Source organism: Syngnathoides biaculeatus, chromosome 17 (genome assembly GCF_019802595.1).
Source record: "Syngnathoides biaculeatus isolate LvHL_M chromosome 17, ASM1980259v1, whole genome shotgun sequence".
Classification (NCBI taxonomy): Eukaryota; Metazoa; Chordata; class Actinopteri; order Syngnathiformes; family Syngnathidae; genus Syngnathoides; species Syngnathoides biaculeatus.
Window position 1 is genome coordinate 3902124 of NC_084656.1, and position 27991 is coordinate 3930114.

The 27991-nt window shown below is 44.2% G+C and overlaps 1 protein-coding gene across 1 annotated transcript; it reads left to right on the plus strand.

Annotated features, from left to right (window-relative positions):
* Positions 1-8372: 8372 nt before the first annotated feature.
* Positions 8373-14373, plus strand: ier5l (immediate early response 5-like). The gene is made up of 2 exons (XM_061801644.1): positions 8373-8420; positions 11528-14373. Exon 2 carries the CDS (start codon positions 11565-11567, stop codon positions 12393-12395), a length of 831 nt encoding a protein of 276 aa, XP_061657628.1. The 5' UTR covers positions 8373-8420; positions 11528-11564; the 3' UTR covers positions 12396-14373.
* Positions 14374-27991: the final 13618 nt, after the last annotated feature.

A 27991-nucleotide genomic window follows, 5' to 3' on the forward strand; every position in this document is an offset into this window, starting at 1 on the left:
CTGGTGTACCGACCCCTGCCTGCCCGCGGACCTGCTCTCTATGCCTGTCTGCCAGTTCTTCCCCGGGACCCCTGACAATGAGCCAGTTGGTCTCCATCTGAAGGAGCCGACTCTCATTCAGGAACAACCGCCCAGTTCAGGAGTGCCAAGGCAAACACCGGAAGTGCAATAACGCAGCATTCTGCCGCCTGTGGGATTTCAGGAGCCAATCTCCAAATCTCACGTTCCTGTCCAGGAGGTGGCGATGGTTCCGCAGTCGCCTCACGTTCCTGTCCAGGTGGTGGCGATGGTTCCGCAGCCGCCTCACGTTCCCGTCCAGGAGGTGGCGATGGTTCGTCGGCATCCTCACGGGCATGTCCAGCAAACGGCGGCGGCGGCCCAGTCCCCTTCGTTCCAGTACCGGAGGCGACCGGTCCACAGCCATCCCTCGCCCCTGTCTCAGCGGCGACTGGCCCGCGGCCACTCCACGCCCCTGTTTCGACTGCGACAGGAGCTGGGAAGTTCTGATGGGCCACCCCGGAACTGGAAGGGCTCCGGGATGGCTGTGATGGTGATCGTAGCAGTCATGGCTTTGGTCCTTCTCTTCATCAACCTCCTCACTCCTGATGATTCCCAACTGTTTCATGACCTAGCCTCGGCAGCGACTGATCCCCGGCCGCCTCACAATTAAGCCTCAGCGGCGACCACTCCCTGGCCACCTCGTAAACGAGCCCCATTGGTGACCAATCCACGGCTGCCTCCTGACCAAGCCTCGGCGGCGACCGATCACTGGTCACCTCGCAACCACATCCTGGGAGGCCTTCGTCCGGAGCAGTTTCATGCTTTTGTCTGGTTCCTGCTTTGCCGTTGGGTTCCTCCTCGAGGACGTCCACCCGAATCACCCCATAGGGTTCCTGGTGCTTGGCTTCCAGGTCATCCTCCTAACCTTTCCAGCCGGACGCCTCGCTTTTGGTGGCCTGGACAGCCACCAAACAGACTAGGGTTGGGGGCGGGGGGGGGGGTGCCCTCCCCTGTACCCCCTTCCACCCACCCCTGGACATGTTAATTTTTGTGTGTGTGCGTTTCTTTTGTTTAGGCATGTCTGGGAGCAGCGCCTTAGATGGGGGGTACTGTCATGTTCCTGCTGGTCCAGCCCTGGCTGGGCGGGTCCCAGCACACCGGTGCTGATTAGGAGGTGCACACCTGCGCTTCTTCGTGGTTGATAACCCCTGTATTTATAGGACCCAGGGGATGCTGGTGTTGGGCAGATCGGCGAAACTCATGCCCCGTTCCTGCACTCCCGTACTCTTGATCGTCATTGACTGTCTGCCTGATCCCCGACTTTGGACCAAATAAACACTTTTCCCGAACTACCTTTGGGTCTTCGGAGTCCTGAATTTGGGTCCTCCCTCCGTACCGATGGGTTGTGACACTTTATTCCTATAGTTTCCACAGCTCTGAACATCGCGTTTGTTCTTAAAAATGGTGACTAGCACACTTTTCCACCATTCTTCTTGCATCTTCTCTCCTGCTAGTATTCTATTGAATAAGTTGGTCAAATACTCCACAGCCACCTCTCCAAATTGCTTCCATAGCTTCACTGGTATGTCATCAGGACCAACTGTCTTTCCATTTTTCATTCTGTTCAGTGCCTTTCTAACTTCCCCATTACTAATCATTGCCATGTCCTGATCATTCACACTTGCCTCTTCAACTCTACCTTCTCTCCCATTCTCTTCATTCATTAACTTCTCAAAGTACTCTTTCCATCTACTTAGCACACTACTGGCACCAGTCAACATATTTCCATCACGATCCTTTATCACTGTTACTTGCTGCACATCCTTCCCATCTCTATCCCTCTGTCTGGCCAACCTGTAGAGATCCTTTTTCCCCTCTTTCATCTCCAACCTGGTGTACATGTCATCATATGCCTCTTGTTTAGCCTTCGCCACTCCATCTTTTCCCTATGTCGCAATTTAATGTATTCCTTCCCCCTCTCTTCGGTCCTCTCCATGTCCCTCTTCTTCTTCGCTAATCTCTTTTCTTGGACGACTTCCTGTATTTTGGGGTTCCACCACCAAGTCTCCTTCTCACCTTTCCTACCAGAAGCCACTCCAAGTACTCTCCTTCCTCCTTCTCTGAGTACCTTGGCAGTAGTATTCAAGTCTTCCGGGAGCTCTTCCTGTCCATCTAGAGCCTCTCTGACCTCTTTCCAAAAGGCCATATGTCATTCTTCCTTCCTTAACTTCCAACACCTGATTCTCTGCTCTACCTTTGTCTTTTTAATCTTCCTACCCGTTACCAGAGTCCTCCTACACACAACCATCCTATGCTGTCGAGCTACACTCTCTCCTACCACAACCTTACAATCAGTAGCCTCCTTCAGATACACCCTCTGCAGAAAATATAATCCACCTGCGTGCTCCTACCTCCGCTCTATGTTCCTGTCTCTTCTGGGAATAAGTGTTCACCACTGCCAATACCATCCATTTTGCAAAGTCCACCACCATCTGACCCTCAAAGTTCCTTTGCTGAATCCCATACTTACCCATCACTTCCTCATTGCCTCTGTTTCCTTCGCCAACAACAATTTCTCTTTCATCTCTGGGTCACATCCTACGTGTGGGGTGTAGTCACTAATCATATTATACACAATACCCTCAATTTCAAATTTCGGTCTCATCACTCGATCTGATATTCTTTTCACCTCCAACACATTCTTAGCCAGCTCCTCCTTTAGAATAACCCCTATGCCATTCCTCTTCCCATCTACTCCATGGTAGAATAATTTAAAGACTGCTCCTAAACTCCGAGCCTTACTCCCTTTCCACTTAATCTCTTGGATGCACAATACATCAACCTTTCTCCTAATCATCATGTCAACTAACTCCTGAACTTTTCCTGTCATAGTCCCAACATTCAAAGTCCCTACATAGAGTTGTACGGACTGTGCATGCTTCTTCTTCTGCCATCTAAGTCACATTCCTCCTCTTTTTTGTCTTAGACCTACATTAACTGAGTTTCTACCTACACCATCCAGGTTACCAGTGCCAGGAGCGGGCGTAGTTAGCCTGGGCCACGACCTATCATAAGTCATTTGATGAACTCTCCGTTAATGGTGCCGGGGCCAGCCGTTGTTAACCCGGGCCACGGCCGATCCAGTATGGTATTGTATAGATGAACGCTCATATTTGTTTGACAGTTTTACGCTGGATGCCCTTCCTGACGCAACCCTCCACATTTATCCAGCGTTGGGACCTGCCTACAGATTGCACTGACTTGTGCTCCCATAGGGCTGCATTTACATAAAATATAAGGCATGATTTTTTTAAAAAACATTAACACCCTTTGCAGCCTTGCTCGTTTTTTAGCACTCTCTGACATTAATACATTAGTTTCTTGGGTGTGTATTTATGATCTTTGACCACCTGACTAGCAATAAGACAAATATTTTTTGCACTACTACGACTTTTGGAAGTGTTCAATTTTTTCAAACTAAAGATCTCCTGCATCTCCCTTCATCAAAACCCTCCTCGGTTTATGTATATTATAATGATCCATTCTAGTCTGATTCCTCTTGGGCCACATTTTCCATCTTTTTTACCAACTAGGGTCAAAGTTTTGCATCTTACAATTCATCAGACTCGCCACATGTTACACAGTGACTATAGAGGGCAAAAAAACACACTCTGTGTTCCTTGCGGTTGCGTTATACTATCCTTGTCACAGTAAAAAAAAAAAAAAAGGTACACATTTGGTTACATCCATAATTAAAAGAGGCAACTCTGCCGCCTGCAGCACAAATATTATGTTGGTGTATATCAGTAAAGTAGGCTAACGTTAAACTCACCAGTTAGACCTATCTTAATTCTGTGTGTTTTTTGATAGGCAAAGTGCAAATACTGACGCGCAAACTCTGATGTGAGACCACTTAATTATGTATTGCATACATATGTAGGTAGTAAGTGTTATGTGTCAGCAGATGCAGAATCACAATGCTTTTTGCCTACATGATCATTTTTGTGCATCGAGGTTGTGGGGACTACATCAAAGAAGATCCCCGCAACTCAGAGGTTTTGCTTTGGTTTTTACGTGTTTTTTTTCACCCCACAAGAATCCATCCATCCATTATCTATAATGCTTATCCTCATTAGGGTTGCAGGTGAGCTTTAGCTTATTGTAGTTGACTTCAGACTAGAGACGGGGTAAATCCTTGAGTAGTGGTTAGCCAATCGAATCGTGGCGTAAAATGAAAATAGGATGTCACTGATCCCTCACATTCATGCACATGTAGTCTGTTTTACTTCGGTTAATCTTGATTCCTCTCCTTTCCAGTGCGTGCCTCCATCTTTGTAATTGTTCCTCCGCCTGCTCTCTGCTTTCACTGTAGATCACAATTTCATCTGTGAACATTGTAGTCCAAGAGGATTCCAGTCCAACCTCATCCATCAGCCTATCCATTACTACCGTATTTACCATTACTACTACAAACAGGAAGGGGCTCAGCGCGGATCCGTGATGCAATCCCACCTCCACCTTAAATTCTTCTGACATACCAACAGCACACCTCACCACTGTTCTGCTGCCCTCATACATGTCCTGTACTATTCTAACATATTTCTCCGGCACACCAGACTTTCACATGCAGTACCACAGTTCCTCTCTTGGTACTCTGTCATGGGCTTTCTCTAGGTGTACAAAGACACAATTTAGCTCTTTCTGTCCTTCTCTGTACTTTTCCATGAGCATCCTCAAGGCAAATAATGCATCTGTGGTACTCTTTCTAGGCATGAAACGATACTGTTCCTCAGAGGTACTTACTGGCGACCAGTTCATGCTGTCGTCTGCCTTTTGCCCGAAGTGAGCTCCATGTGACCCTTGTGACAATAAGCGGCTTGATAAATGGATGGATCAGTACAACTTGCAGCAGTCTGGCAGATGTTTAATTTTTCAGCTTACATCATCATGACATATGCACTGCTGTTGTAAGGTTGTCATTGCTTGTTAAATCGGTTATCTCCAGTCCTGTTGATGGATTGTAGTGGCGAGGAATGCCTTCAAGCTAAAAAATGATTCTTATCCTGCCTGTGGGACTCTAGAGACACCTAAACGATAAGCCAAGCAACGAAACAACTTCTGGGTGAGGAGATTCTCTTCCACCACCCTACAATCAGCAACTCAACCTGTAGCTCCTTGAAGTTCTAGATGTGCGACTTTTTTGGTTGACATCCATTCGTTGGAGACGAGGGCCTCAGGTTTGGTAGACCAGGGTGGTTGTCCCATTTTATAATGGTTTTAGGGGGAGCATTTGAGGTCTATTTTCAGAGGCCCCGTAGCTCACTGGTTAGAGCACTGGTTTGGTAAACCAGGGGTTGTGGGTTCGTATCCCACTGGGGCCTCCACTCCCTGAGAAGGGTTGCGTCAGGAAGGGCATCCGGCGTAAAAATTGTGCCAAACATATATGTGCGTTCATCTGAGATGACACGCTGTGGCGACCCCGAAAGGGACAAGCCGAAAGTAACCTCCATTTGAGGTCTATTTTCAGGTAAAAAAGGGTCTTGTGTTGCAGTTGTTTAGGCGATATGTACAGTATCTCCCCTCCACCCACGCACATACAGACACACACATCGCCCCCACCCCAACAGATACTGGTAGAATCTGGTGGAGTGGAGAAAACTTCACACTGAAGGGGGAATCAGGCACTCTTAGAAGATAAGTGCCAGGGTGCATCATTGCTGCTAAATCTGTTCCTACAGGTGGGCCTGGAATTTCTAGAGTGTTTGGGATTCATTTTTATGGTAAGGATGTATAGTTAATGTGTACTTTGTGAAGTAAAGGGGTATGTTTTATGTCCAATTTGCTATTGAATATCAAGGTGGAAAAAAATACAGATATGCAAATGCAAAGATACTAAGTACAATAACTTTGCCCTGGGACCACAAACTGACAATTCCACCGTGGAAGACAAAACGCTTAATTTGTTGCACAAGGCATATTGTTAATGTGGAACATTATCATTACAATACTATATATTTAAATAAACAAAAGAAAAAGATTGAGGAACCCCACCAGAGGCAAACGAAAAGTACCAATAATATTTAAATGATATAAATAGTGTAACACAGTGATAAACATGCCGCTGCTCCAGGTTTTTTGGAATATGTTGCAGTCATTAAATTAAAAATGAGTGAATATTGGGGTCAGAGTTCCTGAGTTTGAACATTAAAAAATATGTCTTGTGTATTCAATTGATTACAGCTTAAAAAGGATATGCAAATCATTGTGTTTTGTTATTTATCTTTATATTTTGTTTTTATATAAGTAATCATTGTATTCTGTCTACATTCACGTTTTACACAATCTCTAATATTTTATGGCACCAAGACCTGCTTTACTAGCAGTGAACTACAGTAGTTGCTCGTCAAGCAGATGTTCCCAGCCAGCCAACCAGCATGGATTTATGCATTTTATAGCACCAAGACTGCCAGACACCAGATCACGATGCTGTTAGGGATCCTTGTTAAGGTAAGGCATTTTCAACTAAAAAGAAGAGTTTTGATGAGTAGTGCTTGTTAGAAAAAAAAAAGCTGGACAAAACACCTCTATATCTGTGTATTCTCTGTTGTGTTGTGACAAAAATCCGTAAACACAAAAAAAAATCACAATCAGGACAGGCACTTGCACAGACAAATAAATACCTTCTAAAAAATGTTGAAGGGGAAAGGTGGAGTTGCTTTGAGCTGCTTTCTCTTTAATTAGGGAAGAATGGGTGTGTCCACTTTATCCACTGGCCTACACATTCACACATTAGCTGCGACTTTATCCAAGGAGATAATTGCAATAATGAGTGCAGCGCAACAGTGATAATTACTTTCAACACAAAGGGAATGAGTCTCGATTGCTTTTTTGTCTTTCTAATTTGGAAGGAAACTAACTTTTGGATGACTACTCCCCATTCTGCATCTGTAGCCTACCTTACACACAGCCTTTCGATATACTTTAGCTCCATGAGACAAACGCAACTTCTCAGTATTAGAGCAACTTGTCTTCAAATAATAATGCATTCACTTTCTTAACAGTTTATGTTCACAAGGGTCGGGGGCTTGTTTGAAGCCTATTGTGGCAAAGAGGTGGGGTACAGCCTGAACTGGCACATCACATATAGACAAACAACCATGTACAATCATATACACACCTATGTGCCATTTAGAGTTTTCAATTTGCCATGCATGTTTTGGGATGCAGGAGGAAACCGGAGTACCCAGAGAAAGCATCCACAGGATTTAAACTCGGCTACACAAAACTGTGGGGCGGATATGCTGACCAGTCAATCACTGTGCTATTTTCTACCTCATATCCTGCTCAAGATCACAAGCGAGCTGGAATCCAGAGTCCCATCTGATTTCCAGTGAGGGGGTTGTGGGTACAACCTGGACAGGGTGTTCATCAATCAGGGCAGTTAAGACAACTCACCATTAAACAAATCACATTCACACCTTCAGTGCAATTTCATCATAGAAGAAACCCCACACCAGGACTGCAGAACATGGAAACACATGCAGAAAGACGTGTTGAAAACTAGCTATCAAGTGAAATCAGTTTTCTTTTACATATGGCAACATTGTAACAGCATGTGTTGATGTAAACAGTATGCAGTTTGTAAAGTCTGTATGAACACTGCACAAGTATACTATTAGCATGAACAGAACACGAGTTAGAGAGGGTGGGCCGTCCCTTTTACAGATGGCACACACAGGCAATGCTGAGTTGCCTTGGAAACGGCAGAAATGCTTTTCTATTTCTTTTCTCTTTAGTGTAATGTTTTTGAAGATTAATTGTTTATTTTTTTAAGTAAAATGTGATACATTTTAGCTTTAATCTGTGATATGTCTTTCTATCTGCTTCTGATATCCTCAATGATATATGTTAACATTCTTTCACTGAACACCCCACATCGTGGAAAATGGATAGATTCTCCGGCAATCATTCTGTGGTGCATATCGGCTCCTTCGTCTTCACAAACCTCCATATTACGAACATCATGAAGGAGAAGAAAACCTGTTTCACCCCAGAGGTTTGTGATTCACTCATCTGCAACCTCCTCTGGAACAAGACACGAGTCCCACTCTGCGTCTGTACGTTCATCATCCACAGTGAAAACTTTGGAATCAGGTGTCTTGCAATGAGTTGATCACAGAGCTGCCACACTCCCCCTCCCTTCATCCCGTATAAAAATAAATGTTTGGGCGCGCTCTGCAGGGTATGAAGTCGCTTACTCCTCAAGGGGAGAATTTAGGAATGGTCACAAAATACTAATCACACTGCAGAAAACTAGAGCTGTACTGGCCTCTACAGGTTCAACACAGGTTATTGCACTCATTTGGCAAACATTTCAAGCTGTGATTGATCTGTAGAGGCCACTCCAATGCTGCTTCCAGGTTCTGTGCGACTGACTTTGTTTAAACTGCTCAGCCAGTGTCGGTTGTCTTTCCTTTCGCACTAGAGTATTTTTTTCTCTGACGTGTACCACTATAATGTTTCTAAGTGACGAATATATAATGTCTCATGATTACTGTGTGGTTAAATTATTGTATTGCTGTCATCCTTTAATTAGCTACGTGTGTACTGATATGAGAAGTAATTTACTTGTAACTTGTAAGGGTGGGAAGCCATTGGAGTCGATTATACCTTTATTCTTTTGTCAATGCGTTGTATTTCAGAAGAATACACATAGTAACAAAACAAAATCTTTTTAGCTCTTATAAGGCGCTAGTATGAGCATCTGGCATTCATGTTAAAATGCCTTGTTTCTGTTAGATCGTGCAGTTATTTTTAAATGATGACAGTGGGCGTCAACGTTATAGTGTAACAGCACATCACTGTGAAATGGTTGCAGAATTGTTACACACAATTGGAACAAATGCTGCCAATGATTAAGAACACTCAAGTCTTGTTTTCCATCTGACACTTCAATATTTAATAATTTTCAGCAAATGAAATATACCCTGCACTTCAAAGCGGGTCAGTAAGCTGATGGCGTCCAATAAATAACCGCTATGGTTGCAATGATGTGCTTTTGCTCTCGATTTCTCCGCATCAAACACCAACAGAGATTAACTCTTGACTGGAACTCGGCATTGAGTCTCCTCCCAAGACACCATCTAGTGGCCATTCAGGGCATTCTCCCGCTCATTGGCTCTCAAACATACAGTACTGTTGTTGTTTTAGTGCTGGATAACCTATCCCATCCATCCATCCATCCATCCATCCATCCATCCATCCATCCATCCATTTTCTTAGCCACTTATCCTCACAAGGGTCGCGGGGAGTGCCGGAGCCTATCCCAGCTGTCAACGGGCAGGAGGCAGGGTACACCCTGAACTGGTTGCCAGCTCATCACAGGGAACATCGAGACAAACAGCTGCACTCACAGTCACTCCTAGGGGCAATTTAGAGTGTCCATTTAATGTTGGATGTTTTTGGGATGTGGGAGGAAACCGGAGAGCCAGGAGAAAACCCATGCAGGGACAGAGAGAACATGCAAACTCCACATAGGCACCGTGCCGCTGGATAACCCTAACTATGGTAAATTGCTAATTTACATAGTTGAATTAATCAAATTTTCAATAAAATCAATTTTTTCCATAAAGCCACATCAGTGTTGTAAATAAGTAGTCTTTTTGGATTGTCCAGTGCTGTGTGATTTGCTGGCAACTAATCAAGGAATTTACCCTACCTCTTGCCCGCAGTGATAGCAGTGACCCTGATGAGGATAAGTAGTGGAAAAAACGGATGAATCACTGGGTGTGCTATGTTATTGGTGGATAAGATTATTCATTAAATTTCATTTGGAGAGAACCTTGCGTTAAAAGTTGAAGGAAAATCCCACACACTATGGGAATGCCCCAGAAGTGCTGGAGAGGATGAAGTCTGACCTTCCGTGTTTAAGCTGCAGCCCCCGTGACCCAAGGAGTGCCCGGAGAAAACCCACGCAGGTATGGGGAGAAGATGCAAACTTCACACTTGAACCCGAGGACCTCAGAACTGTGAGGCCAACACTTACCAGCTGAGTCACCGTGCAAAATCCTACAACCAAAATATAAAGTTAAATGTTTTACTGCCATACTGACAACATTTCTGGTACATTTAGTAGAATGTACAATCATAAGTCAACTTTCAGTATATACTGTAAACACGTTTTCACACATGCACATTAGTTTAGTGGCAGTTTATCACAGTTTTCTGACATTAAGTGACACTTTTTTTATGCTTATTTTAAGCATTTTAGACTGAGGCCTTAAACCAGGTAATAAGAATTCCTCGAGCTTATCTACTTCACTACCGAAGATCTCCGCCAACCTCTCTGCTCCAAGACAGCACTGGCAAAATAACAAACTCATGTCCTTCCAGAAGTGAGTCTTCTACACGGATGCTAGAAATCAGAGGAAAGGGGGTGATGGACAAAGTGGATACAAAACTGAGTTAAACAGAAGTAGCTGTCAGAGGGACCTTTTCTGGACACTCCTATGACAAGTTCTTTTTTTTTTTTTTTTTTTTTTATAAATAAATTAACACAGAGACACGGTGGCGAAGCTGTAAAGCGTTGATCTCAAAGTTCTGAGGTCCAGGAGTCAATCCTGGCCCTCCCTGTGTGGAGTTTGCATGTTTTCCATTCATTGGGGACAGTAAATTCCCCCTAGGTGTGATTGTGAGTGTGACTGTTGTCTGTCTCTGTGTACCCTGCGAGTGGCATGCAAACCACCTCAAGGTGTATACCACCTCCTGCTCAATCATATCTGGGATAGACTCCAGCATTTCCGTTACCCTTGTGAGGCTAAGCAGCTCAGAAAATGGATGGATGGATATTTACACTAAGTCCCTGTTCAAGAGAAAATTTCTGGAGGTCTAAATCACCTCAATATGGGATCTTGAATGTAACGTCTTTGAAGATGTGCAAGTTTCCAAATTGTGTTTACCGTGCTACCTTGTTGACAAAATACAACTTAAATATGTATCTCCAAGAATAACTTTAAGTAGCGTTTATCGCAACACGTCTACCCGGAACAGCCGGTTCATACATATCCAACGACGAGGAAGCAGCATTGCTTCTTGGAAGTTTCAGTTCTGGGCCACCGAAATGAGGACATTCCTGTTCGACAGCCTTGCTGGAATTTGAATGGGACAGATGAACCGCCAGAAGCTGATTGGTCGAGAGCGACATAGTTCCAGCGTTGAGCGATGTCACTCAACAAATTCTAGGCCTGTGATTGGCTCGTCATGCGCCAGGCGGGACACGGGCCGGGCTATATATATATATATATATATATTGATATATATATATGTCTGTGTGTGTGTGTGTGTGTGTGGTGTGTGTGTGTGTGTGTGTGGTGTGTGTGTGTGTGTGTGTGTGTGTGTGTGTGTGTGTGTGTGTGTATTGTGGTTTCCCAGCATCTGCAAATGATTGCTAGTTTGCGCTCAGAGGAGGTCCCTCGTTTCCAATGTTTCTTCACAGAGCTGACTTGAACCTTCCTCTTCGTTTCCTCAGATAGTTGAAAGTCTGAGTTCGCTGAAGAATCTGAATTATGATCAACACTATGGAGTGCGCCGTTGACGCGCAGAGCTTGATCTCGATCTCCCTCATGAAGATCCACAACTCCAGGACTCAGAGAGGCGGCATCAAGCTGCACAAAAACCTGCTGGTCTCCTACGTGCTGAGGAACGCCAGGCAGCTTTACATCAAGGAGAAATACGCCGAGATCTACAGGATGCAGCAATATGAGGAGGTGATGACAGTCTGCAACGAGATCCAGGAGTTGAATCCGTTGGATGTGGACCCGGAGGACGCCGAGAATGAGGAGCAGACGCGGGCTTCTTGCTGCGGGGAAGAGACGTCTTTCCACGGCCGTTCGGCGAGCGTGCACTCCGGTTGCAAAGAACCGGAGCAGTCTTACTACACAAGCTGCTGCATGGAGGTCTCCAACGTGTCGCACTGCGAACAGCTGGCGGCGAACAACAACAGGCACTGCAACAAAACCACCGTGCTGGACTTGGACACGCACGTAGTGACCACGGTGGAGAACGGTTACCTCCACCAGGACTGCTGCTGCGACGCGCTGCAAGCCGCCCAGGGCACGCAGTCCCCCGGCAAGAAACGAAAGGTTGACCCTGGCTGCTGCGTGTGCGACGCGGGCGACGTATCGGATTTTTCCGTCTCGCGTAAACGGGAAAAACGCGAAGAGTACACGTACTGTAACCTGGACTACACGGACACCTCACACATCTCCAACTTGATTTCCATCTTCGGCTCGGGGTTTACGGGGCTGCTGAGCAGGCAGGCAGACTTGGAGCAGATCTGTAGCAAACAGGCACTAGCCAGTGTGGGAGCCTGGACCCGGGCCATTGTGGCATTTTGAGTCAAACACTTTAAGGGGAGATCTGGCTCAACTGTAACATGTTTCCCCACACATCACTGACGGAGAAATACGCTTTACTCGTGTATTTATTTGGCAACATTGGAAGGTCCCAAATGTGATGTTCCCTCAGGAGTTGTGCGAACAAAAACACACGCAGGGTGGTTCTACAAATGTTCTGTAGATGGAGACATTTGAACAGGACAGGAATGTGTGAATGTTCACTGACATCATTGTGATGGAAAGTGGTCTGGAACATTCAACAGGTAAATCAGCAGGAAAGTGGAAATGTTCTCTGAAGGTCGTGGAGCTCCATGGGAACCACACTGCATCGGCCAAGTCGTGTTCTGTATGTTGTTAGGACTCCGCGACATAGGATATGCTTGATGCAATATGCCGTGTGTATCACCAAAACATGTACGTTTTGACATGTTAGTTAACAGAAGGTACACAGTTGGTTCAAACTGGCAGGCTGATCCAAACTTGGATCCATTTCATCCACAAGGAACAGGTGTGAACAACCGCCAGGCACGTGCACAGAGATTTTTTGGGGTAGGTGCTCCAGCCCAAAACAAAAACACCACCCATTTTATTTAAACAGTTGAGAAAAATACGCTCATAAAAAGAATTCATTAGCGTTTACTTGATTCACATATATGCATTGGTTGCACATGATTAAAATGCGCTAAACATATTACTTCATTATTTACTGGGAAAAGAGGGGTGGGGGGTGACTGGTTTGCCACATTTAATGATGTGCGAAAGCAAAATCAGTACTTTTTTTGTCATTTTTTCTGTTTTATGTATTATGTATTTATTCCTATTACCACAATCAACAGAGGCAATAATAAAAATGTGAACAAAGGAATTGAAAGGGAGGTACAGTGGACATAAAAAAAAAGTTGACACAACCCAGTTCAAACGGCAGGTTTTCCTGATATACAAAAATAAAACCAAGATAAATCATTTGAAAACTTTTTTCATCCTGCCAAGAATTCAAATACTGTAAATGCCCATCAGATATCAAAACACTTTGGGTGGAATTGATGATGCAAAGGTTTCAACGTTGATGTGTAAAGCAACAAATGGGCTCCAGCTGAAAGGTGGGTGCTCGAGCACCATTTTAGCGCTATGTGTGTGCGTGCCTGACAACCACCATTGATAACCCATGTGCACCAAATACAGCAGTATATTTACGACCTCAGTGTAGTGAATACAAGCAATGAAGGGATGAATAATTATACCTCATTTTCATCAATGGTGTATACCGAATGACATCACTGGCACTTTTCCGATTGCCTGGTCACGGAGCTCATTTTCCGCTACAATGTCAGAGTGGGAAGGACTTTATTTTTGCTGGAAACAGATATTTAAACACTGAGAAACGTATGAGTATTGGAGTCATGTCATATACAGTAGAACGTGCGGGCATTCACATCTTCACAGTGGGAGATTCGTGCACATCGTCTGATGGTGGACTGACTTCTGTTGCCTTAAAAAAAAACTAGCCAGTTCAATGAAAGTGACTGAATGTCTGCTGCTTTCTCTTTTCGCTTACACGCTTTAAAAAAAAGAAAATGGACCTTGCACATTCTGAGCAGTTGAATCATCTTGTGGAACATCACACTTTCAACTCTTCCTGAGGTACTCATTGACTGGGATCTGGCTCCAATTATTCAGCGGAGTGCCAACAATCAAATCCTGATAGGAAACAGTTACACCTATTTTAAGCATTCAAGGTCATACATGATTCCGAAATGTCTTGGGTTAGTGCAGTTTACGTTGTTTTGTAAAGGAATAATGTTAATCCTTTTGTTTTAAAAAGGCAAACGCATTATTCAGCCATAACCTGCAAATTCATTCATTAGCTTTATGAGCACTATGTGTACCAAAATAAGAGAGTATTCTGCCATTCTCTACATATTTTGTTGCTATTCTTGTATTTTTGTGCTTAAAAATTGCATATTGCCGGGTAAAACTGTTGCCGAAAGTATTTGTAAAATATATATATATATATATAATCTTAATAAAAACAAATGACAATTTTAATCTCACGTCTGACTGTAAAGTCCATTTATTACATACATGCATCTCGTTCGTTTCACACAACAAGCTCAGTATTTTAATGTGCTTTAATAATTTATGCCATTTTAATAATTGATTTGTTTAAAGGGATACAAAAAAAACCTACCAATGTTTTACAGATATTTGTTTATCAATAAGACTGAATGATACATGCTTGTAACAAGCTGTGGTCCAAAAATCTCAATTTATTTCATTGAATCTGTGGGACGTATTCCATCATGAAAACAAAAATCACTGTGGAACTGCTTAATATATTATGACTCTGGAAACTCCAAGACTTGGTTCTCAACTACAGTGACTTCTGAAGTTTAAATTTAAAAACAGCTTCTTGGGAAGGCCTTTTTAAAGTCAACGGGTCAATATGACCATTAGAGACCTCCTCGTTGAGATTTTCCATTGAACTTTCCAACTATTCATTGTATCAAGTAGATGTTACGCTTCTGCTCATTGGTCAACCTCCCACTCCATACATCCATCCATTTTCTTTGCTGCTTATCCTCACAAGGGTCATGGGAGTCCTGGAGCCTATCCTAGACAGCTGTCAACGGCCAGGAGGCGGGGTACACCCTGAACTGGTTGCCAGCCAATGCAGGGCACATAGAGATAGACAACAGTCACACTCTCAATCACACCTAAAGGGCAATTTAGAGTGTCCAATTAATGTTGCATGTTTTTTTAGGATGTGGAAGGAAACCAGAGTACCCGGAGAAAATCCACACAGGCACGGGGAAAACATGCAAACTCCACACAGGTGGGGCTGGGATCGAGCCCTGGACATCAGAACTGTGAGGCCAGGCTTTACAGCTGCTCCATCATGTCATTTAACATCCATCCATACATTTTCTTTGCCGCTTATCCTCACGAGGGTCGCGGGGAGTGCTGGAGCCCATCCCAGTTGTCATCGGGTAGGAGGCGGGGTACACCCTGAACTGGTTGCCTGCCAATCGCAAGGCACATAGAGACATTCACACTCACAATCACACCTAGGGGCAATTTAAAGTGTCCAATTAATATTGCATGTTTTGGCGATGTGGGAGGAGTGTCCGGAGAAAACACAAGCACAGAAGAACATGCAAACTCCACACATGTGGGGCCGGGATCGAACATGGGTCCTCAGAACTGTGAGGCTAACACTTCACCAGCTGAACCACCGTGCTGCCGTCGTTGAACATATATTTTGAAGTTTTCAAAACACTTTTAGATCAGTGAATATTTCATGTGAAATGTATGAAACAAAAGTGTATGGTTAGTACTTATTCGGGAACTATCTACTGTTTCAAAACCAACTGAACAAAGACAATGTTAGTTATAAAGATGTGGACAACATCAGCGTTTTTTTTTGAAGAGGCTGTAGTGAGAACTTTGACAACAATTCAAAATATTCTATATGCTTATGAGAATTGAATACACATGTTGGAAAATCACTCTTGTTTTATCAACGCTCTTGTTGTGGACAATAAAATCATGCAAATCAATTTTGATTCAACATCATTTAACTGCTTAGTACACACTCTGTAGTTGGTATAGCAGCAGTAGGACATGTCCACGTTATATGTATAGTGTACCCACTGGGAAAAAAATTGTACAAAAAGAAGAAAACACACTTTAAGAGGCTTCTCATTGTAACGGTATGTGTGCAAATGTTTGACCATTTATAACAAGATGTTGGAACTTTATTATTCCTCCCTATTTTCATGACGACTGTATGATTCTGATCCGTAAAAGGGAATTAAAATTTATGTAGACCCAAATGACAACACGAAAAATGTAAAACAACCCCCCAAAAATACATTGTGTTGCAGGTGTATTGTATAATATGCCAAACAGTGAGTGTTTATCGACCTTTTTAAAAAAAAAAAAAAGTAAATCTCTGCAATGGATTATGAACAGTATGTTGTTTTCTTGGTTTGCGATTTTTCCACACTTGGGTCACATGATGACCATCAGAAAAAAGCTGAGGGGGAAAAAGTTAAGACTCAGATGAGGAGAGAGAAACAAACACCGTGTTTACAGCCTGGAAATGTTTTTTCCCTTTGGAAAAAAATACGAGCTAAATAAATGAAGATATGATTTTAAATCACAAAATCCATACGGAAGCAAATCAAAGCACTGTACTCTCTTCCTGGCCAACACAGTTGATTTTTCAGGCCTTCTATCCTGAAAGACATTTGTCTTAAATCATGTGTCCAGAATTTAGCCATAATCTGTGTTTCAAGATCCAACAGTTAACTTTAGAAACATAGAAACGTGGAGGAAATGTCCCTCTTGAAAAATCACGGAGTCCTGTTATCTCTGCAGTGTGCCACTTGGTGGTGTTCTTTAAAATCAATGAATGTTGATCGCAAGGGCTCTGTATGCAGAGAAGAGGCACCTCTGACAGGCCCTCCCTCAAACTCATACTCCTATTCTACCCTTCTTCTCCTTCCTGCTCTCATCCTCCCTCCTCTTGGCTGGTTGTTGGGCTTCTCGAATGAGGACGCGGGGTTCTACCACAACGTGTCACATCTCTCTCTATTGCACTTTACTCCTCAACCTGTGCAGATAAACGAAATAGTAATACTTGAAAGTGGGTCACCATGGAAATTGTGGGGCTCTTGCTTGTAATGATGCTTTATGTTATTGTGTGGCAAATGACTAATTCACTCAAGATAAAAGTGAGCAACCATTGCTTAAAAATAATACCAGAAACATTTCATAAGCAAGTTCTCTGCCCTGTAGTGATAAATCTGTGCTATTTTTATTTTTTTTTCATGAGTAATCACACACTATAGCGCCTCCATCTGGTTTGGGGAAGAGTGAAACGCAACAAATTCCAAGCAGCTTCACAGGATTTATCTTTTTTTAAAAATTTTTGGCGGGAGGGGGCCAGCACTGAATTTATTTTTCTTTGCCTCATAATTGTTACTTGCACATTATTTAAATACAGATTTTAAAATGTATCCATGGGAAAGCAAATAATTTATATTTTAAGACTTAACAACGTCTGCCTAAGCAAAAGCTGCAAAACAATAGATGAGAAGATAATTCTTTACATATGAGAAGATAATTATTTACATACAAACAGCAAAGTACATAAGCATACAAAAGTATCAATATAGTACAAATATATTCTGTAACATTGCGTGTGTGCGTGTGTGTGTACATAAACACACATACATATGGTGGCACAGTGGAATATATACATACATATATATATATATATGTGCAGATAAACGAAATAGTAATACTTGAAAGTGGGTCACCATGGAAATTGTGGGGCTCTTGCTTGTAATGATGCTTTATGTTATTGTGTGGCAAATGACTAATTCACTCAAGATAAAAGTGAGCAAGTGAGTAATATATATATATATATATATATATATATATTATATATATATATATATATATATATATATAGAGAGAGAGAGAGAGAGAGAGAGAGAGAGAGAGAGAGAAATGCAGCCCTATGGGGGCACAAGCCGGTGCAATCTGTAGGCCGGTCCCAAGCCCGGATAAATGCAGAGGGTTGCGTCAGGAAGGGCATCCGGCGTAAAAACTGTGCCAAACAAATATGAGCGTTCATCTAAAGAATCCCATACCGGATCGGTCGTGGCCCAGGTTAATAACGCCCGCCCCTAGCACTGCTAACCTGCAGGGCGTCGGTGGAAATTCAGCTACTGTGGGTCGAAGACAAAGAAGAGGAGGAAACCGGATCCATCGTCAGAAGAAAAAGAGGAATGCACAGAGCATACAACTGAGTGTAGGGACTTTGAATGTTGGGACTATGACAGAAAAAGCTCAGGAGTTGGTTGACATGATGATTAGGAGAAAGGTTTATATTCTGTGCATCCAAGAGAGCAGGTGGAAAGGTAATGGGCTAGAAGTTTAGGAGCGGGGTTTAAATGATTCTACCAAGGAGTAGGTGGGAAGAGAAATGGAGTAGGGGTTATTTTAAAGGAAGATCTAGGTAAGAATATCTTGGAGGTGAAAAGAGTATCATCTCAAGTGATGAGACTAAAATTTGAAATTGGGGGTGTTATGTATAATATGGTTAGCGGCTATGCCCTACAGGTAGGATGTGACCTTGAGTTGAAAGAGAAATTCTGGAAGGAACTAGATGAAGTAGTTCTGAGCATCCCAGAGAGCGAGAGAGTTGTGATTGGTGCAGATTGTAATGGACATATTGGTAAAGGAAACAGGGGCGATGAAGAAGTAATGGGTAAGTATGGCATCCAGGAAAGGAACTTTGAGGGACAGGTGGTGGTGGACTTTGCAAAAAGGATGGAGATGGCTGTAGTGAACACTTATTTCCAGAAGAGGGAGGAACATATAGTGACCTACCAGAGCGGAGGTAGAAGCACGCAGGAGGATTATATTTTGTGCAGATGATGTAATCTGAAGGAGATTACTGACTGTAAACTAGTGGTAGGGGAGAGTGTAGCTCGACAGCCTAGGATGGTGGTGTGTAGGATGACTCTGGTGGTGGGTAGAAAGATTAAAAAGACAAAGGTAGAGCAGAGAACCATGTGGTGGAAGCTGAGAAAGGAAGAATGTTGTGCGGCCTTTCGGAAAGAGGTGAGACAGGGTCTCGATGGACAGCAGAAGCTCCCGGAAGACTGGACTACGACAGCCAAGGTAATCAGAGAGACAGGCAGGAGAGTACTTGGTGTGTCTTTTGGTAGGAAAGGGGAGAAGGAGACTTGGTGGTGGAACCCCAAAATACAGGGAGTCATACAAGGAAAGAGATTAGCGAAGAAGAAGTGGGACACTGAGAGGACTGAGGATAGGCGAAAGGAGTACATCGAGATGCGACGTAGGGCAAAGGTAGAGGTGGCAAAGGCTAAACAAGAGGCATATGAAGACATGTACACCAGGTTGGACACGAAAGAAGGAGAAAAGGATCTCTACAGGTTGGCCAGACAGAGGGATAGAGATGGGAAGGATGTGCAGTAGGTAAGGGTGATTAAGGATAGAGATGGAAATGTGTTGACTGGTGCCAGTCGTGTGCTAAATAGATGGAAGGAATACTTTGAGAAGTTGATGAATGAAGAAAATGAGAGAGAAGGAAGAGTTGAAGAGGCATGTGTGAAGGACCAGGAAGTGGCAATGATTAGTAAGGGGGAAGTTAGAAAGGCACTACAAAGGACGAAAAATGGAAAGGCAGTTGGTCCTGATGACATACAGGTAGAGGTATGGAAGCAATTTGGAGAGATGGCTGTGGAGTTTTTGACCAACTTATTCAACAGAATACAAGCGGGCGAAAAGATGCCTGAAGAATGGAGGAAACATGTTCTCGTTCCCATTTTTAAGAACAAAGGGGATGTTCAGAGCTGTGGGAATTATCGAGGAATAAAGTTGATGAGCCACACAATGAAGTTATGGGAAAGAGTAGTGGAGACTAGACTCAGTACAGAAGTAAGTATCTGCGAGCAACAGTATGGTTTCATGCCTAGAAAGAGTACCACAGATGCATTATTTGCCTTGAGGATGCTAGTGGAAAAGTACAGAGAACATCAGAAGGAGCTACATTGTGTCTTTGTGGATCTAGAGAAAGCCTATGACAGAGTACCAAGAGAGGAACTGTGGTACTGCATGCGGAAGTCTGGTGTGGCAGAGAAGTATGTTAAAATAGTACAGGACATGTATGATGGCAGCAGAACAATGGTGAGGTGTGCCTTAGGTGTGACAGAGGAATTTAAGGTGGAGGTGGGACTGCATCAGGGATCAGCTCTGAGCCCCTTCCTGTTTGCAGTGGTAATGGATAGGCTGACAGATGAGATTAGACTGGAATCCCCTTGGACCATGATGTTCGCAGATGATATTGTGATATGCAGTGAAAGCAGGGAGCATGCAGAGGAACAATTAGAAAGATGGAGACATGCACTGGAAAGGAGAGGAATGAAGATTAGCCGAAGTAAAACAGAATATATGTGCGTGAATGAGAAAGGTGGAGGGGGTAGAGTGAGGCTGCAGGGAGAAGAGATAGCGAGGGTGGAGGACTTCAAATATTTAGGGTCAACAATCCAGAGCAATGGTGAGTGAGGTAAGGAAGTGAAAAAACGGGTCCAAGCAGTTTGGAACAGCTCGCGGAAGGTGTCTGGTGTGTTATGTGACAGAAGAGTGTCTGCTAGGATGAAGGGCAAAGTTTACAAAACAGTGGTGAAGCCGGCCATGATGTACGGATTAGAGACGGTGGCACTGAAGAAACAACAGGAAGCAGAAATGGAGGTGGCAGAAATGAAGATGTTGAGGTTCTCGCTCGGAGTGAGCAGGTTGGATAGGATAAGAAATGAGCTCATTAGAGGGACACCCAAAATTGGATGTTTTGGAGACAAGATTCGGGAGAGCAGACTTCGATGGATTGGACATGTTTAGAGGCGAGAGAGTGAGTATATTGGTGGAAGGGTGCTGAGGATGGAGCTGCCAGGCAAAAGAGCAAGAGGAAGACCAAAGAGAAGGTTTATGGATGTGGTGAGGGAAGACATGAGGGCAGTAGGGGTTAGAGAGGAAGATGCAGGAGAGAGGCTAAGATGGCAAAAGATGACACGCTGTGGCGACCCCTAACGGGACAAGCCGAAAGGTAAAGAAGAAGAAGAAGAGAGAGAGAGAGAGAGAGAGAGAGAGAGAGAGAGAGAGAGAGAGAGAGAGAGAGAGAGTTAGAGAGAGAGAGAGATAGATAGATAGATAGATAGATAGATAGATAGATAGATAGATAGATAGATAGATAGATAGATAGATAGATAGATAGATAGATAGATAGATAGATAGATAGATAGATAGATAGATAGATAGATAGATAGATAGATAGATGATAGATAGATAGATAGATAGATAGATAGATAGATAGATAGATAGATAGATAGATAGATAGATAGATAGATAGATAGATAGATAGATATAAAGATTTGGTCTTTTCAATGTTTCTCTCTGACAAAAGGACAATACCAGATGGCACAGTGACATATTGAACGAGACCTAGGGTGGGGGCCAAGTGTTGTTTTGAGGGTGTGTGTGTGTGTGTGTGTGTGTGTGTGTGTGTGTTTGTGTGTGTTGTGTATGGAGCAGGGGGTCCTGAGAGGAGGGGGAAGCAAGAGAACAGGCAGAGTCAGGAGGGGTGCATTGGGGGTGAGGCATAGCAGGAGGAGGAAAGGAGGGGGATACTTTGTTAGGAAAGGGGGTAGATGTGTTGGGGGTTGCAGAGACCACATGTGACAGCAGAAGGAGTGTGTGTATGTGTGTGTGGGGGTGTGGGTGGGTTGGGTGAGGGGTGAAGGGGTGGGTGAAGGGAATAGGTACACTGGGTGTGGGGAGTCAGACTGTGACAGCAGAGCTCGCACAGGTCACCGTCCGAGAGATGTGATAAACATCAGAACCTCCCAAATAAAAATAAAATTGCTCAAAAAACTGGTGCAAGTGTAATAGTCTATGTACGAGGAGAAAAGGGAAAAATTAGAACCAGTCCATAATTCAACTGCCTGAAACAGTGACCAATTACTATGTTTGTTTGCAGTCCTAAAGGTGGCAGTAATTTACATTAGAAAGAGGGTGACAACTGCTACTACATAAGTGAAGAAGAAAAAGTCAGGTTCACAACTCAGAAGTTTCTCACTCATTAACGCACACGCATCATTCCTGCCTTTGCTGTGAAATCCCAGCTACATACAATTTGACAATTTAATCTTTGGGTTTCAGATCTCTGTAGATCTTGTGAGTGCATAAAGGAGCTGTGCCTTGGTTCTTGGGGTTATGGTGGTGCTCAAAGAAAATAAAAAGGTCAAAACTGATCATATGATATCATATTAGTTAATTGGGAAGTAGTCCTTACAAGAGTCACAATTGTGCAAAGATGCAGTCTTGTCGCATTTCGAGCAGTTAGAGTGTGTCAACCCTCACGTTATGTTAAGTTCACCCGTCTTGTCCTTACCTGTTTGCGGTTCACTGTTCTAGACCAGCTCAATGACAGTTGTGCAAAGTCAATGATCAAGAATTGAATGATTTAATTGGAAGAGGGAAAAACACTTTTTGAATGCCTGCTAGTTTTGATTTGCATTGATCAGTAGCACATACCCGACGGAAGGAGCTGGGAGATGTGGTGCCCAGGATGTGGAGGGTCCGAAAGGATCCTTCCCTCTCTGGTCTTAGTTTGAGTGGTGTGCAAGTCTTCAAAAGTGGGTAGGGTGGTGCCAACAGTAAATTGAGCAGTTTTGATTGTTGCAGTTGGAGTTGTTTTTCTTTTTTGTGGCAGCCCCAAACCAGACTGTGATGGAGGTACACTATACTAATTGGATGACCGCTGTGTAGAACTGTTTCAGCAGCTCTTGTGACAGGCCGTGCTTCCTCAGTAGCCGCAAGAAGTATATCCTTTGCTTGGCTTTTTGAGGATCGAGTTGATGTTCGTCTCCAACTTTAGGTCCTGTGAGACTATAATTTTCAAGAACTTGAAGGTCTTGACGGTTGACAGAAGATAGTTGGACAGTGTGAGTGGCTGTGGTGAATGATGCTTCCTGAAGTCCACAATCATTCCTACAGTCTTTAGAATGTTCAACGCCAGGTTGTCTTGGCCACACCAAAGATCCAGTTTTGCCACTTTCTGTCGATACGCAGACTCATCGCTGTCTTTGATGAGGCTGATGACTGTGGTGTCATCCGGGGAGGGGAGTGGACACAACTTTGGGTGCCCCGGTGCTGATAGTGCATAAGGATGAGGTGGTGTCCCCCAGCCTCACCTGCTGTGTCCGGCCTCTCAGGAAGTTGTAGATCCATGGGAAGATGGCAGGTGAGATGCTGAGCTAGATAAACTTGGAGGAGAGGCGTTCAGGGATGATGGTGTTAAATGCCGAGTTTAAATTCATGAACAGGATCCCAGCATAGGTTCCCTCGCTGGCAAGATGTTCAAGGATGAAGTGCAGACGCACGATGATGGCACCATCCGCAGACCTGTTAGCTCCATAAACTAACTGCTATGGGTCCAGGTGGGGACCTGTGACGCTCTTGATGGGGTCCGGAACAAGGCATTCAAAGGACTTCATGACCAAAGATGTCAAGGCAACAGGCCTGTAGTCATTAAGACCTGAGATTGCTGCTTTCTTGGGGCCGGTATGATGGTGGAGCGTTTGGAGCAGGTTGGTATGTCACACAGTTCTAGAGACCTGTTGAAGACAGGAGCAGGTTGTTCTGCGCAGACATTGAGGCAGAATGAGGACAAAAGATCTGGGCCCGGCCCTTTGTTAAGCTTTTGTTTTATGAACATCTGCCTCAGGTCCCGTTCATGGATGGCAGACTGAAGTTGGAGATGCTTAAGTGGACGGTGGTGCCACTTGGTGGGTGTGTGGAGTGATAGTGTCCTTTTCAAATCAACAGTAAAAGCTGTTCAGGTTGTCGGCGAGCCCACTATTCTTGTCTTCTGGGGGATCGTCGATTGTAATTAGTGAGTAATTGTAATCCGTGCTAAATTGATTTGGAATCATTAGCGCCCAGCTGTTTTTCCTGTTTTGCTGCATAATCCCTCTTTGCAAAATTAATTTCTCGGGTCACCTGGTTTCTAGTGCAATTAAATAGGGCCATATCCCCGCTATGTGACCTCTTTAGCCTGGCGGAGTTGCCTAAGTCTGGCTGCAAACCACGGTTTGTTGTTATTGAACGTACAAAGTTTTTGTGGTACACACACTTCACAGAAACTGACATATGAGGTAAGAATATCAGTGAATTCATCTCGGCTGCTCGTCAAATTTTCAAAGACGCTCCAATCTTTGCAATCAAAGCAGCTCTGAAGTTCTAATTTTGCCTCACTGTTCCACTTTTTAACAGATTTTACCAAAAGGCTTCGCGCACTTCACTGTATGTAGGTATTAGGGATCGAAAACGGTTACAATTAATTGGTTATAACCGTTTAAAATCGAAACCGTAATCGGATTTTCGAAATCGGTTAAAATTTTCAATAATTTCTTCCGGTTCCAGTATTCCACATTGCACTATTTTTTCAATATCATTTCCACTTTTTTCAAGAATGTTAACATTAAAACATTTTTACAAAAAAAAGAACAAAAATTTAACTTACACGAGTGCGTTGTTGAAGGCCACATTCAACAAGCTTGTTTGTCAATATTGTATACAAACTACCCCATTACCACGGAGTAAATTAACGATCGATGGTGTAGCGCCGGAGAAAAGGAGTCGGAGGTGGAGTGTCGGACACAGGAACAAAACTTGATTTATTGGCAGACATCAAAATACTACTCGCATAACGGCGGGAACTCTGTGAACTCCTCATTCCGGAAGAGCAACAACAAAAACAGTCCATGCGGAACCCCGCACCCCAACTCGAGGTCCCGCAGGTGAATTATGTAAACACCACAATGGTACCGATTTGAAAACCGGTTAATCGTTTTTTTGCTACAGGTGTTCGGTTAAAACCGATTATGAAAGTTAGAGTTTTTTTGCGATCTCTAGTAGGTATTAAGTAGATTAAGCAGTGATCAGAGGAGGCTAGGGAAGCACGGGGAATTGCGTGATATGCGTATTTAATTGTGGTATAGCGGTGATCTAAAGTGTTATTTTCCCTCATTGGACAGTTTATGTGCCGCTTATATTAAGGGAGTTCGTAGTTAAGTTTAGCTGTGTTAAAACCTTGTAGGATAATGATCGGTGATTCTGGATGCTTTTTCTAAAGCTTGTTTACATGCTTGTGGGCATTAGCAGCATTAGTGTCCAGTTCATGCTAGCTTGGGGCGGAACGTAAACACCTACGAGAATGAAAGAGGTGAACTCACGCAGCGAGTAAATCGTTTTACAGTTTAAGAACAACAACCCCGAAAGCGGGCTGCAGTGTGTGCTGAGCTATGTAACATCCGTGCACCAGTTCTCATTAATAAAGAAGCATATTCTAACGCCTTTCGATTTCCGGCCTAGATCTGCGATCCGGTGCGCTTGATAAAGATGAAAGCTGGGTAATGTAATGGCTCCGTCGGGAACGCTTCTACAAAGTGAAGTCTCCGTGAAGCACAGGACGACAGAACATCCAAAGTCTTTGCAGGTCTTGCTCAGAAGTTGAAGTTCATCCATTTTGTTGGCTGGGCAGCATAGACCTGAGAAATGAATCAATGGAAGCACCAGTTTGTGTCCGCTGCTGCGAAGTTGAACTCGTATGCCAGATCTCGAGCCTCTGTGCTGTCTTCAACGCAATGCTCTGTGGAGAGCGCTGATGAGTAACTCCAGGAAAAGATTCAGAGAATTGGCGAGAGTTGTTGAAAAAAAAGGCCAGAGATGACTCTCTGGTGGTTAGCAAGTAATTTCTTGTGTACCTGGGACCAGAGATGACCTGGCAATTCCCTCGTCACACCACAAACATAGTGTCTCCAGCATGTCCTGGTTCATCCCCGGGGTCTCCTCCTGGTGGGACTCACCTGGAACACCTCACCAGGGAGGCGTCCAGGATGCATCTAAGTCAGAGGTCCCCGCCATCTCATCTGGCTCTTCTAAATACAGACTCTATTCTGAGCTCCTCCCAGATGACCCAGTTTCTTACGCTATTTAAAGCAGAGTCTGAGCACTGTGGGTAAAACCAGAGCGGAAGAGGGTCCAACCCCACTTAAGAGGACTGGTACCAGAGCCCAAGGTGTATGTGGAGTGTATTTAGTCAGAACTTGTCAACTTTACACACAGCTCAGGCTCTTTCCCTGCCAAATTCCATGTCCCTAGAGCCAGCCTCTGTAGCCGGGCCCTACCTTTAGCCACTCACACTGCAGCTCTGACCCCTATGGCCCCTTTTACTGGTGGTGAGCCCATGGGAAGGGGGACCCACATTACCCTTTAGGGCTGTGGGGGCAGGTCTGGGCACCAGGTGCTTGATCTTGAGCCCCACCTTCAACTTCCTGGCAAGAGAAACTTCAATCCATTCACGTTTTTCATCATCAGGGTCTTTTCACTGTGGTTTGTCTGGTCTATCACCTAGGACCTGTTTGCCATGGGTGACCCTACCAGGGGCATGAAGAACCAGAGAACTTAGTTCCTGGGATCATTGGGACTCACAAAGCTCTCCACCAGCTCTGATTTATTGGATTTATCCTCATCTGATGAAGAAATAGTAGTATCGGTTGATTGGGAAGATGGAGGAATACTTCCATACAGATTTGAACCGGTGGCTGTAATTAATGTTGAATATTCGGATGATTCTTCGGGCGGAATGACTCGGAGTTTGACTACTCGGAGGCCTACACGCGACATAAGTGCGTAAACAAAGGCCCCGGGGAGCTTAGGTAGGGCTGGCAGCCGCTGATGGTTCTTCGGACAGGAATGACGCAGAGTCTGACGAGCAAACGGCGGCGGCGGCCACGAGCCGAGGTTCCAGGTGGCGGAGGCCATTAGCCCCGGATGCCAAAGCTAGGCTAAAGGCCTCCGCCACCAACGAAGGCAGGGGCACAAGCTCTGGCAGCGGCCTGCGAGCCGAGTTTCGACGTCCGGGGAAGCCTTTAGCCGAGCTTCGGTGGTGGCGGAGGCCTTTAGCCTAGCTTGGGCATCCGGGGCTAACAAACCGGGCGGAGGCCGTTAGCCCCGGACGCCCAAGCTAAGCTAAAGGCCTCCGCCACCATCGAAGCTCGGCGAAAGGCCTCCGCCACCACTGAAGATCGGCTAAAGGTCTCTGCCACCTGAAAGCTCGGCTCGCGGTCTGCCGCTGGAGCTCGCTCGTCAGACTCCACGTCATTCTCGTCCGAAGAACCATCCGGGGCTGCCAGCCCGGAGCTTCCGGGAGTTTTTGTTTACGCACTTATGTCGCGCGTAGGCCTCCGAGTAGTCGGACATCCGCCCAAAGAACCATCCGAATATTCAACATTAATTACAGCCACAGGTTGAAAGCTGTATGGAAGTATTGCTCCGTCTTCCTGATCAACAGATACTGATATTTCTTCATCAGATGAGGATAAATCCGAGAAATCAGCGCTGGGCATAATGTTGTCCTATGTAATCCAACATTTGGAACGGCATGCTACACGTCATATACGCCCACGTAGATCATGTGACTCGTGAAAATGGCAGCGCCCCTGAAAGTTCGTAATTGTCGATAAAAATCTTCTCAAAACACAATTAAATGAGAGAGAATTTGACATCACATTGTCAAAATAGGCTACATATTACATGACCTATTGATACACTGTTCATGCAAAGCACTGGATTTCCCCTTTAAGAAACAGTCCCATTGCTATTGTAGTTTGAAGTCATATCAACCAGTACTACTGATTTTGAAGGCCCAAGGCGGATTAGATTAGCACATGTAAAACATAAAATCCACAAACTGTACTGGAATTGGACTGACAAGTTTGCAAAATTGGAAGGTCCGAAATGAAATAAACAGGTGGGAATAAATGTATAGAATTTCATGGATCAAACTTAAGAATTTAGATGGAAATGTAGGTGACTGGTTCTGGTAGTTGTAGGCCAGGTCAAATGATTAATTAAATTGTTTTAGTGAAAAATAAAAGTATTCTACAGTTTGTGTGTGGTCATGCGTGGAAATGGGCTTGTTTGATACATGGATAAGT